Source organism: Phycodurus eques, chromosome 18, assembly GCF_024500275.1.
Source record: "Phycodurus eques isolate BA_2022a chromosome 18, UOR_Pequ_1.1, whole genome shotgun sequence".
Taxonomy (NCBI): Eukaryota; Metazoa; Chordata; class Actinopteri; order Syngnathiformes; family Syngnathidae; genus Phycodurus; species Phycodurus eques.
This window is the reverse complement of record NC_084542.1, coordinates 11180709-11193386: the sequence shown is the minus strand read 5'-3', so window position 1 is coordinate 11193386 and position 12678 is coordinate 11180709. Positions and strand designations below refer to the sequence as shown.

The window sequence follows — 12678 nt, the reverse complement described above, 5'->3', positions numbered from 1 at the left end:
ACTAGAGAGCGCGTTACCGAGGCGACCACACTGGTCGGCGCCATCTTGGATCATGTTAACATTTTTGTTTAATGTAACATTTCGCCTTAACCTGGACATACAAGGAGATATATAATCTAGAGTCTAGAGTCAATGTAGAGTCTATTCCAAACACAAAATAGTACAGTACTGTACTGGAGTGGACAGACCAAGCTGACAGCGAAATTGAGGTTGGTGTCATTTGACGACAAATCCAACATAGTAATGACATGGGCTATCCAGCAGGTCTGCGGAAGCAAATACGAAAAAATAAACTGCTGTATGTTGTTATGTCTCAACTAGTTCATTTCCTGGTCTGCTGTTTAACTAAATGTAATATTTGGTGAACGCCCGATGAACTTCTTTGGTAACACACCACCAGAAGTACGGTGGTGAACGAGATACACCGCGTCGATGGAATGTAAAGCAACACGTAGCAATCAAGCGTACCCCTGTGGTGTGTGTTATTTTGGATAAGGTACAGTACAAATCGTGCGTACTTTATCACACTAAAATGAATCTTATTACCATCACTTTTTTTCTTTTCATCCTCTTCTGATTTTTGTTTTCTTTTTGCATGCATGTTGCAGTGCTTTGTCATTGATATGGGCCAATTGCCAGGTTTGCATGCCCTGTTGTGGCGTCTCTGGCTGTGGTCTTAGTTTGTGGATATAAGGGGTTACATTTAATCAGGTGGCCTTTTGAAGGTCTTTAGTGTTAAATTTGGCCTCCGCAAAACAGCAGATGCCATTTATTGCCTTTGCTGTGTTTGACTGTCTAGTGCTCTCCACTCACTATTTCACCATTATTTTCCCCAATGTTTTCGAAATCAAATCAGTGTTCACACATTTGTCTTGTCAAGTGTCAGCAGGACTTGGGGAATATTTCTGCTCCACTTGGCGAAAGACAATAGCGCGCTTCAAGCAACGTTTCTCTCGCTCTCTTTTGCTCACGCGCTCCCTTTCTCGCACACCTAGAATGAAAATGCATTAAGGGTGAAAGCGCCCCCTGCTGTTTGTACACTTTGACCCTGCTTTGCGGACGACAGTTTCCATGGTGCCACCTACATCCTCATCTCAGGCTAGCTGGCCTTTATCCACCCGCTCATTTGTAAGCCCGCTCAAGTCTCGAGCTTCCCCGCTTCCTCCTCAAACCTTAACTCGCTAACTGGCTCGCTGCCCGCTCCTTAGCACTGTTTCTGAGCCCACTTTGCAAGTCCTCTAATCTCCCGTTGGCTGTACACACTGCCTTGTCACAATGATTTCTGATTAGGTGCTCAGGATGGTTGTGTTTTACTGCTGGAAGAGCATCCAGAGATACATAATTAAGCACTAGATGGGAGCCAAATAATTTTCAACTTGTCATTTCTCCTCAGATTGGTGCCATTGCTCTGCTGACAATGGAAGAGGCTTGCTCACAGGATGCGGTGTATGTGATCACGACGAGATGAGAAGCAACACAGACAAAATGTTTTCTGCTAAGTACAAGCCTGCGACAGACCAGACAACACAATGTAAATAAATGACATGCAATATCCCGTTGAGGAATAATAACACTGACTGTATTGCCAACAACAAAACTTGACTACTTTCAACTGAATTACATTCTCATGGTATTTTCAAGCAGATGTATTTTATTTCAAGTACTATATTGTGGTTGGTTTAACACATTTCTACATTAGTTTTAAAATGACATACAGTTTTAAAAAAATAATACATTGTTTTGGCATCTCAAGTTTGAGGAGTGCTGTGGTTTCATTTTTGAGCAAGAAACGTCCATTGTGGGAATTATTTATTTAAAATATTTTATTACTGTGACATCACACTTTCGTTGACTTAAAAAGTAGGGAAATAAGCAGCTAACGAGAGATTTACTTCATTGTGTAATTTCACACTTTATGGGCGGGGAGGCACTCCAGAGATCCAACTAATTGTATACAGCAATAAAAAGTCAATTTTCCAGAAAACACTATCTCCCCTTTCAGCCATGGCCACCCTCCAAATTTTGAGTTTTATGGTGGCTTGAGGTTTCAGTGTTTTTAGTGCCTCACTCTCAAAGCAATGACAAATGTAATTTAATAAAATGCATTTGATCTGAATCAAAAGAGACACATTAAAACATAATTCAATAAAATTGAACTGCTGACTGTCACACTGGAATGCAGAGAACAACAAACTGGAACACTTGCATAAGGAAATAATGGCGCTCACAGACATGATACAAAAAAGATTATAGATTTAAATGCTGGTGCTGAAATATGGGTTTCCAAAAATCTTCACCCTGATGGGAGAAAGTCAGTTTCCAGCCATCTAAAACATAGCTCGCATGTGGATGAAGGGCCAAAGCTCAATCAACGTTTTTTTCTTTCTTTTTTTTTTTTTTAATACTCATATGTGGACATTGCTTGAAACTCGTTAAGTCTGGAAGCCAGTGAAAAGCTCTTGGAGCCCTGCAGGGCAGAGTTTCTCGCCTCCATTTTGGTTTTCCCCACACACAATAGAGCTCAGAGAAGACTTGGTAAATCAGACGCAAGGCAGCAATCTGTTTCTTTTTGTTATCACAAGTAGGTCTAATCCATTACAGCCAGTGGGGGGGAAGTAGCAGAGTAATCTCATAAAACCGATTGTGATTGTTTGTAGGATTAGTCCTTCACAGGATGGAGGAAAATGTATACTTTGATTGACTGAGAACGATTGGTAGGCGACATCGTGCACACATCTTGATTAACTGCTAAAGATAAGACTAAGTACGTTTTGGCTTGGAAAATCAATACATTGAATAAACTTTTACTCCTTAAACATGAACATGACTGGAAAGTGATCGCATTAAATCACGTGTTGCATGAAGTACATTAATAAATAGGAAATATGTGGATTTCGCTGAACAAATGGGTGCCCACATGATTGACACTGTTCAACTACAGATTTGTTTGGATTTTGAAAACTTTTGTCCATATAAACAATTTAAATATGTTCATATGTCAAGTTCATCTGAAACTAGAAAACCTTTGAAAAACGGTATGTCACGCTGTCGTATAAGATTAAAAACGTTTTAAATGTAAAAGCTCTGATCTATATTCTCGTCCTTCTTTTGGAGTACATGTTTGTTTTAACAATAAGCCACAAAATTGTGAAGTAAAATGCATGCCCTGAATTAATCTTTTGATCTTGATCTGAACTGAGGATAAAATACATGATGGGCTTTTCTTTTTGTCAACATTTTGGCAGAATTCCAAATTGTAGGACCTTGTATATTGATTTTTGATTTATTATTTTGGAAAGCACTTAATAGTGTCTTGACGTAATATGACAGGAAACGTTCCCCCACGAATCCCCCTACCAGGTTTTTCATTTCAATTCCTGTCCATTCTCAACAACTTTGCTTCTCAGTTTTTGTGATTGTAGTTGTGAATCTGATGGAAACTTTTCTGAAGAATAATTAAGTGAATGAGGCCAGGACAGCTCGATAAATATTGATTAGCATGTCTACCTCGCAGTTCTGTGGTGCTTTGTTTCAATCCTGGCTTAGGGCTTCTTGTGTTGAGTTTCAATGTTTTGCATGGGGATTCTCCTGGTACTCAGGTTTCCTCCAACATTTCAAAAACATGTATGTAGTATATTAGGTGGACCCTAATGCTCACTAATGAAGATAACTGGAAATTGGATGGATGGGTGAATGGAGCCTTTTAAAGTATAAGTACTGCTGTAGGAGGTGAATGCTGAAAACAAGCAGATAAGAAAAAATATGTGGCTGCTGCACTCACTATGAAAAAGAAGCATTCAAGGACAAATATTTTCATAAGAAGCAAAACTCCAGGATCCGAGTCAAGTGCCTGCCATGATGTATCGAACCGTCGTCGACACTTTTACCCCACCCGCTTGTAACCAAGGCAACATGTACAGGTAATTGCATGGCGGGACGTCACAGCAAACCCCGCTGTGTTCCTCCGGGATCAAACTCTCTTCAGAAGCGATTGCGCTTCCACTTGTGGCGTGGCACTTTTGCCCCCGCAGAGGAACCCAGACTGAGGATACGACAGCATGTGGCAACCTGCACTTTATCAGCAGCTGCCAGCATGCGCGTGACGTCCACTTCACACGCCAGCAGCTTGATTAGCGATCACTATTTCATCAAATGCAGTGCCAGACAAACATGGATATGCGAGAAGTGTATTTCTCACTTCGCGGATACACGTACACACACCATTTGCGTATGGATACATATTAATGTGCTCCACCCGTGATCAGTGGGCCAGCTTCATTATTATTCCCTCTGATTTCCTTTCAGGCAGGATTCCAAATACTGCCATTAACATCAATGGTGCTGTGGAAATATAGCAAGAAGCCATGTTGAATTAGTGTGAATGCTCCTGCTTGGAGGGTGTGCGCTTTCTGCTCAGCCTGGCAGGAGGTCTGCTCCAGCCACACACCCGTGACCCCCAAACACTGGCTGTTGTCAAGCAAAAAAGAGTCTGCCATTCTGAAGCTGCTACTTTTTAATTGAATTATTGCAGCAGTGAGAGACTGTCTTCGCTCGCTGCCTTCCCTCCACTAATTGCTCCATTTTCCCTGCATCCTTTTCACTCGCTAACTCCATGCAATTTTCTGCTTGGTGTCTCTTCCCATTTCCTCCACTGCCTCTGTCAACATTTTCTCACAAACTGCCTGTAATGTTTTGCTCTTTTTTTGTTTTTTTGTAAATCAGTCATGCAACTGTTCCCTGGCCACACGCACGCATATATTCCCAATTTTCGAGAGGCTCTTTTCACTGCAATGCCTTTGTATTTATCCTGCTTTGTGCACTGGAAGGTGTCATGGAGATCTGTTTGTAATGTTCAAATTTAACAGGGTGCTCAATCTCACACACCTTCTAATATTGTACTTTGCTGGCAGAAGTATGTGTAACACTGCACATATAAGGAGGAAACATGTTTCCATGGCGCATGCATGGACGTGAAATTTTCTTGCTCCTGTTCGGCTTTTTTGATAACCTTCAGCTGCAAAAATAGACATCTTCTGATGCTATCAGATGAATGGACTGTTGGATAGTCAATTTGACTGGATGCTTTTTCCAGTAAACAAGCACGTTTCAACATGTCAACTATTTGACTGTCAGATAGGGATGGGCGTATCGATAGTGTTGTATCGATACTCGCACTACTCATTTGGCACCAGTTTCTTTCAACAAATATCGATATCAGGGTAACGAACTTTCTTAGGCATAAAGAAGGTGCTAGACAAAGTAGCATCAATTTTTCAGCAGGGCATGGTTAATCAAATTCAGCAGTCATGTCCACAGCTTTTGAAAGTGGATACAACTGATTGATTTTTCACAAATTTGAAGCCTAATTCTATTTACCATAATTTCTCGTGTATAATACGCACCCCCAAAGTTGACCAAAATTCTGCATTTTTACAATGCATGACTTTTGCTTCTACCCCTATGATCAAAACATTTATCTGTATTATGTTATTTTTTTTTCAAATAATTATTCTGAAGTTAAGCACTTTTAAGCACTTTATTTGAACTTTTTAATTTATTTTATTTACTTGCTCTTATTTTGAAATTCACAGCCCCACTTTTATTATTATTTAAGACACAGTTGTGCTCATATGTTTGATTACCTAGGCAGAATTTGTAAGATGGGTACAATTCTTTAAAGAAAAGATGGACCAGGTGAAACATTTAATTTTATTTTAATGGGATTCAAATTAAATGGTCAAGCATTTCAGAAAAGCATTATCATTAAACAAAACAACCATAAAGAAATTAATGATGGTAGTTGCTCAGTCATCAGTCATATTTAAAAAAAACAATATTTCACAAATTCTGCCAGTGTATGTAAACTTATGGGCACAACTATACTATATGCAGTCATACGTACCCCTGTCATATTGGAATGAAACTGTAGGCTACACTTTTTTTATAACCACTAGGTGGCTGTGGCATTTTGGAATGAAAGTGTACAGCTTTTTCATAACCACTAGATGGCGGCATACATTTATAACTTGAAAGTTTTTTTCCATTTGGCCCTATACCCATGTATAATGCGCATTATTAACTTTTGACAATTTGTATTATTATCCACGTGAAATTACGATACTTGATTGATTTATTTTTTAATCATTCAAATTTGCCAAACAACACTTCTCTGTAGCGTGTCAAATTTACACCAATTGAGGTTCGCGTTATCCTCCGTGAATCTTAATTCTTAATCTTACCAAGATACAAACTTTATGGCAATGGTTTGGAGAAGGTCCTCCTCCTCTGTGTGCTCAAGGCATGGTTAGATGAGTTTGTTGTGGAAAAACTCACTGACCTCAACCCTATCAAAACATTTGAGATGAACTTGAATAGTAGTTTTTGATAGTTTCTTTCATTTTGCCTGCTGTCCGAATATTATTGTGACAGCATTTTGCTCAGAACTCTTAGCAAATGTAACTACCAGTCTGGTACTAACCCCCCCCTCATCATTCATCAACAGTATGCAACCCAGTTTGCATATGATCAATGCAAAAATCTATCATTATGTGAACCTGCCAGGTCTCGTGTTCTGGTGCGAGCTGTGTATGGCTTTGCATTTCTCGCGTATCCCCAAAGATGTGAGCGTCTCTCTTCTCCATGCTTGTTTTTGTAAATCTGCTTTGATCCCCTGTGTCCTCGTGTCGAGGTTAAAAGGTGCTCCTCGTGATTGGTTTGTCTGACTCATCACCACTTTCATTGCTCACATGGTGTGGAACAAATGTGTGTCCCCTAGTATATGATACTAGCTGATGATTAAAAAGGAATCTTGGTGAATGAGTTATAAGATGCCCGCCGGCTAGATGGTCCATGAATCCGGCGCTAGGTCACACTGTCCAGTGGAGCTTGCTCTTGCGTATTAATAGCAATTTAGCCTCCTTGTGTTTGATGCACTGCGGCTCTGGCTGGCCAGTCCGCTGCAGGCCGCTCCCCTCTGCACTGCGAGCACTCATCCTTTTTCAAATCAGGGTTTCAGGGTTGCACTGACACCTGCTGGTTATGGATGGCACTTCAAAGGTTCAGCTGGAACCCGTGCACTGTCGCCGTCCACTCACTGGTGCAAAGATTTCAAAAATGTTGCACAAGTAAACGCTCAGCAGCTACATTCATATGCTGATTTGCCTATTAGGCCCAGACTTTATACAAATGCTCCATTATTTAGGTGTGATGGGGGAGAGCTAAGCCTTTAAGAGTGGCTTAAAAACTCCCTTAAGACATTAAGTCATGCCCTACTTTCCCCTACTGCTACACACTTTTCTTTTTTTTCAAAATCCACCATCGCCTTTAATAAATAACAAGACTGAGAGTGTCCACAGAGCAGTGTCCTACTCTAGTTATAACTTGCTGCATGTCTTTTTATTTAAATATTTCTAAGGATTTTTTTTAAGCAGGGAGAATTGTTTCAGAACAGAGGAACCGAAAGAGTTGAACACACCCACGCTTCTAAAATGATCATGCGTGACTTCAACAGGCAGGTTGAAATCTCAGCTCAGCTCCACGCTGCAAGGCCAAAATGGAGATTTTAACCCCTGAAACTCAGAACTGTGAGGCTGATGTGCTAACCACTATTCCGCCACGCTGCTTGAAATGTCATGTCCATACACTATAAATTCTTTTTTCCAAGCAGATGCTATTTTGAATTACTCAAACAGTATATACACATACAGTATAAAACATCACTGTTCCCCATTTTGTCTATCAGACATCTCAAAACCATGAGTAGTTATACTTTATTTGAGTCTTATTTAATATTGTTTCGCTGTAGTTAACTTCTCTTTACTTTTCTGACAAGCAGGAGTGTTCAAAAGTAGTAAAAACATAGCCTACCTGTGCAGTTAATAAGGATTTTATTTAAAAGGTCGTTTGAGCCTGGAGCAAATGAATTCACTTTACATTATTTCCTATGAGAAATGTGTTTTGAAGTCAATCAGTGTCACAGAATGCGGCTTGGATTTGACTTTAAAGGATCCACTAAGAACTAGATGTCTATTCGTAGCCTGTAAAATTCTCTCTTTGTCTCCTTGTGGGTGCGTCTCTGCATCTTGACTCTCTTAAACTTTAAAGTAGTAGTAAAGAGCTATTTCCTCTGTGGGGATTATTCATCATTGAAATGCCTTTTGCACTCCCTGTAATCTTTCGTCGCACTCATTTTGCTCTCGCTATCTTCACTTACACGTGTCACGTGCACACACACACAAAAACCTCCCACCAGGTGAATTAACATTATTGGCTCTGAGGCAAAAAAGTCATATCATCATGTCATCACAGGATTTTATAATAATATCAGCAGGATTATATTGACAGAGAGGCTTAAATTGTTTTACACGGAATATTATGAATCTTCTGGGTGGGGGGGGGGGGGGTCTTTGTAAATTATAAACTCTTAATGCAAGCCCATCCCCTACTAAAGGCAAATTAACATACTGTAATGGCCAACTGACAAAGAAATCCACTACTTGATAAACAGGCTTTATTGATCCATGAAATGGCCCAAAGCGAGCTCCGCTTGTGATTTTAGTCATGAGGAGGCCTAATGAATCAATGTAAATGAATTTTCGGGCTGCACCCCTTATAATTATTGACTCTATCCCATTGATGAACTTCATACCTGCTACATAGTCACTCTGTTCCAAGCTTCATATTGACCAGGTATGAATATTAATTATAGTGACTCAAAATTATGGAGAAATAGCTCTTATTCTTTGGGAGAAACTATTATTTAAATATTCTTGCCCTGTGGGCTTAGGGACTCAAATTGATTTAACACTTATAACTAAATGACTTTCCTTGAAGGAAATTTGATGTGTTTCTTTCATAAAGATGTAGCTATTTTTTTTGTAGTTTTGTTTTCATTTTTTTGTTGTTGTTGTTTTTTTATGGAGACATAATGAGAAGCTGGCGGATATGTAATTTCATGCTTTGTTACAATATAGCTGTTGTCTAGTCAGCTGTCATTGGCCGCCTCTTTTGACTGCACGGACAAATCAGGCTCTCGCTGTTGCCTCAATAAAATATTAACACAAGGTGGTGCTCTTGTTTTCTAGAAAGGCGTCTTGCCACCCTGATGCTGGCTTGTGCATGGCAATGAAGCTTTCCGATTGCAAATCACATAATTCCTATCATTTCCATCGCATACAAATATTTGCAACCGTAGAAACGCCATTATTGTAAAGGAAGAAATTAGGGTGTAAGATGTGAATAATTTGTCAATTGTTTTTCACTATGATGACCCTTCCCATGCACATGTTCTCATGAGAATTTAACGGAAAGTTGTACAAAAACGTTCACCATATAATATAAAGCCCAGACAACTTTGTAAAGATGTCAGAACGACCTAAACTGTGTGTGGGGCGGGGGCTTATTTGGTATTATCATTTGCAGTAATATAAATTGAGCATTACTTTACATTTGAGTCCATGTAGGCCTTTCCATCTTAAGAGTTAATACCTATTACTAGTTTTAATGTAATTGTATTGAAGGTGAAAGTTTTCCCGATTTTATGGCGCCCCCTAGAGGCCACGGTACCCTTAGCATTTGCCCATATTGCCTATTGCAGTTTTCCAACCAAAAATTTACGACGACGCAACAAAAATGTCACAAAAAAACATGCATACTAAAAATAATAATATCATCTCACCAATTCACTTACTCAGTGTGAAGCCATGACTTGCTCTGTTGTATGAATGTCAACAGGTGGATTTTATTGTACCCTAAAGGAAGAGCCTTTAATTGTTCTGCCTGTAACTATATATCACTGTCATAGATAGATGAACAAAGATATATTAATTGTAGTAAAGAGAGAATAATTTCCTCACCTTTGGACAATTTCCTGCCAAATAGCCACTGAAGGTGCTCCTGTACTTATATAGTTGGGGAGGGCCAATTCATGCCAGAAGCCCCACCCCAAAGATCCGCACAAGTGAGGTGGTGAAAAAGAGTTTAACCCTTATATCTCAGCAATTCAGTACTAAATTGCTCTCAGTCTTGGCACTTACCTTCAAACATATTTAAGGTATGTAGAAACAAAATACGAAAATGACTCTACAGGGTCTTTAAAATCGCCCCGATTCAAAAGCTGTTGGGTGACTTGTAATCAATCAGGCTTGAAATGTGCCTAATTCGCACAGAGTAGCACTTAATAAAGAAACTAGTAAAGAGAAACTACTGATTGCCTTTGAATATATTTTTTAAAAATCATCCTCTTTATTCTGTGCTTGTTGAGTCTTGTTAACTTATGCAAATTATTAAGGATGCATTTGAAATGTAATCTATGACACAAATGAGGCATCGTGACCACCACTTCCTTTGGTGTCCAGATGAGGATGCAATTCAGACATATTCAGCATGAGCATAGGGCAAAGGGGATATGCAGCATGTCCTTGACCCACTAAGATGGGGAGCCTTTTTAAAAATATTTTACAAGGCCGGACATTTGTGGAGAATAATTGTTCGAATGGTTCGCAAGGGTGAGTGAGCGCGCCATGGTCTGTTGCCTGTTGTGTCTTTTTAGTGTGGGATGAGCCAACAAAGCTGAAGCCTCCCGGTCCCTCAAAGCTCGCCTCGCTCTTTCCTTCCCGCGGCCCTCAGTGGTGTCCTGGCCGTGCCCGAGTCATTTCAATCTAAATGCAAATTTCATCAGCCTCTCACAAAAAAAGACTGATATTAGTATCCAAGTCAATGTGTCGTGTGAACATGTCAGTCTCAATAGCGCCTAAAGAGCGGAGAGTAGACATTCTCCTGCCATTTTTTTGCGAACTCAAGTTTATTCTCTTTATCATGGTTCCCTTCCAGAAACTAGTTGAATGAGTTCTGCTAAAATTTTCATGAAAAAAAACATGCCTACAATTATTCATATGTACATGCACTACAAAAACCATCCATCCATCCATTTTCTGTACCGCTTTATCCTCACAAGGGTTGCGTGCTCGAGCCTATCCCTGCTATCTTCGGGCGAGAGGCGGGGTATACCCTGAACTGGCCGCCAACCAATCGCAAGGCACGTATAAACAAACAACCAATCGCAGAGATATTCTCACCTAAGGGCAATTTGGAGTCTTCAGTCAACCCACCATTCATGTTTTTGGGATGTGGGAGGAATCCAGAGTGCTCCGAGAAAACCCACGCAGGCACGGGGAGAACATGCAAACGCCACACAGGCGGGGCCAGGATTTGAACCCCGGTCCTAAGAATTGTGAGGCAGATGTGCTAACCAGTCACCCACCATGCTGCCCTACAAAAACTACGCTATAAAAAATAAAAAAAACAAGAAAAAGTCATGTTTAAATTTGAGTTTTTGCAGCGGGATGCCATCATATCACACAAGCAGTCAGCGCAACTATCAGAGGATAAACTCTGCATGTGTGTTTTGCTTTTTGTGGTTTTTCATGACACTTTTTTTATGGGCGAATGACGGTGCTAAGAGAAGAAGAAGAATGTGAGAGGGGAAGACTTAACCAACGGAAGCAGGTAGCCAAGGAGGCTGTGCGCAAAGCAGAATAGATGACGAAAGCGTCCAAGTCGTTTAGCCCAGAATCATGTAGCTGACATTTATTTTGCTAGGTTTCTATTTTATTACATATGTTTGCATCTGTTTGTGGTTGTTTGACAAGAAGTCGTACTGAGTAAAGAGGTAAATTGCTATGATAGCTTTTTGCACTAGCTGTTAGCAAGCTACAGTATAGACTCGTATGCTTGTCACTTGATTATCAAAAGGTAGTAGGGCTCTGTCCCTATCCCTCAGCCTGGCATATTGCGGGCCATTGTGGTACTACACTGAAGGTGAGCAACTCTCAATTCAGAAACCAATAAAAACTCAGGGAGGTCGTTGTAGCCTATCTGTCATTGGTCACTTAATGGATTGTGGTCAACCATCGATGTAACGCTGTACTGATCCAAATTAGGATTGTTTGGCCTGTCCCCATCCACACTTCCTCATTTTTGGACTTTTTGCCCCGATAAGCCCTCCAAATGGAACCTCATTTGTCGTCCATATGTTGTGTTTCGCCTGCCCGAGCACTCTTGCCCCTGTGCTGCCGCACCTCACTGGAACTCTGTACATGTTTACAAAACCAACAGAAAAACACACCGAGGATAAATACATCCTCCACCCTTTCACGTCTCTTCCGCTCTGCCTCCTTCACATCGTCCATTTTCCCATCCGCTGTCCTCTTGTTGTTGCAGTGGGGTTAGGTGAGGCGGGATAGAGGGATGACTGGTGAGGAGGTGTACGGGAGGCAGCGAGTGCGGCGCTGTACGGAGGAAGCTGAAAGTGAGGAGTAAGAGCACCCCGGGGAGCCTGCGCTCTCGGGGTTGTTAACATGCAGGTTGCATATTTCTCAATTGCAGAGAAGCCTTATCTCTCCACGCTGGGTCACTCAGGCACTTCCTCACGAGTGTTTGTGCATTCCTGCACAAGTGGGCAGAGTAAGTGTGCATGTGCATGCCTGCACATAAACACGTGCATATACTTATGCTGGGAAATGCCAATCGCTGATGGGGAGGGATGTTCTCGCTCTCTCGCTCTCTCTCTCTCTACCCAACACCCCGCCTCACCCCCATCTCCCTCTCTTTCACGCACTGCAGCAAGAAACACTCATCAAACCGCAACACGCGTCCCACAGAAGCCCTGAGACAGCGGCA

At 40.9% G+C, this 12678-nt stretch overlaps 1 protein-coding gene across 7 annotated transcripts in view; it reads left to right on the top strand.

The window, feature by feature from the left end:
* The window catches only part of gphnb (gephyrin b), a 129366-nt gene that overhangs the window by 16877 nt on the left and 99811 nt on the right, over positions 1-12678 (top strand). For all 7 annotated transcript variants that reach the window (XM_061705176.1, XM_061705174.1, XM_061705173.1 and 4 more), the window contains exon 2: positions 1394-1531. In XM_061705176.1, the coding sequence (XP_061561160.1) occupies positions 1394-1531 (138 nt within the window). The remainder of the gene's footprint in view (positions 1-1393; positions 1532-12678) is intronic.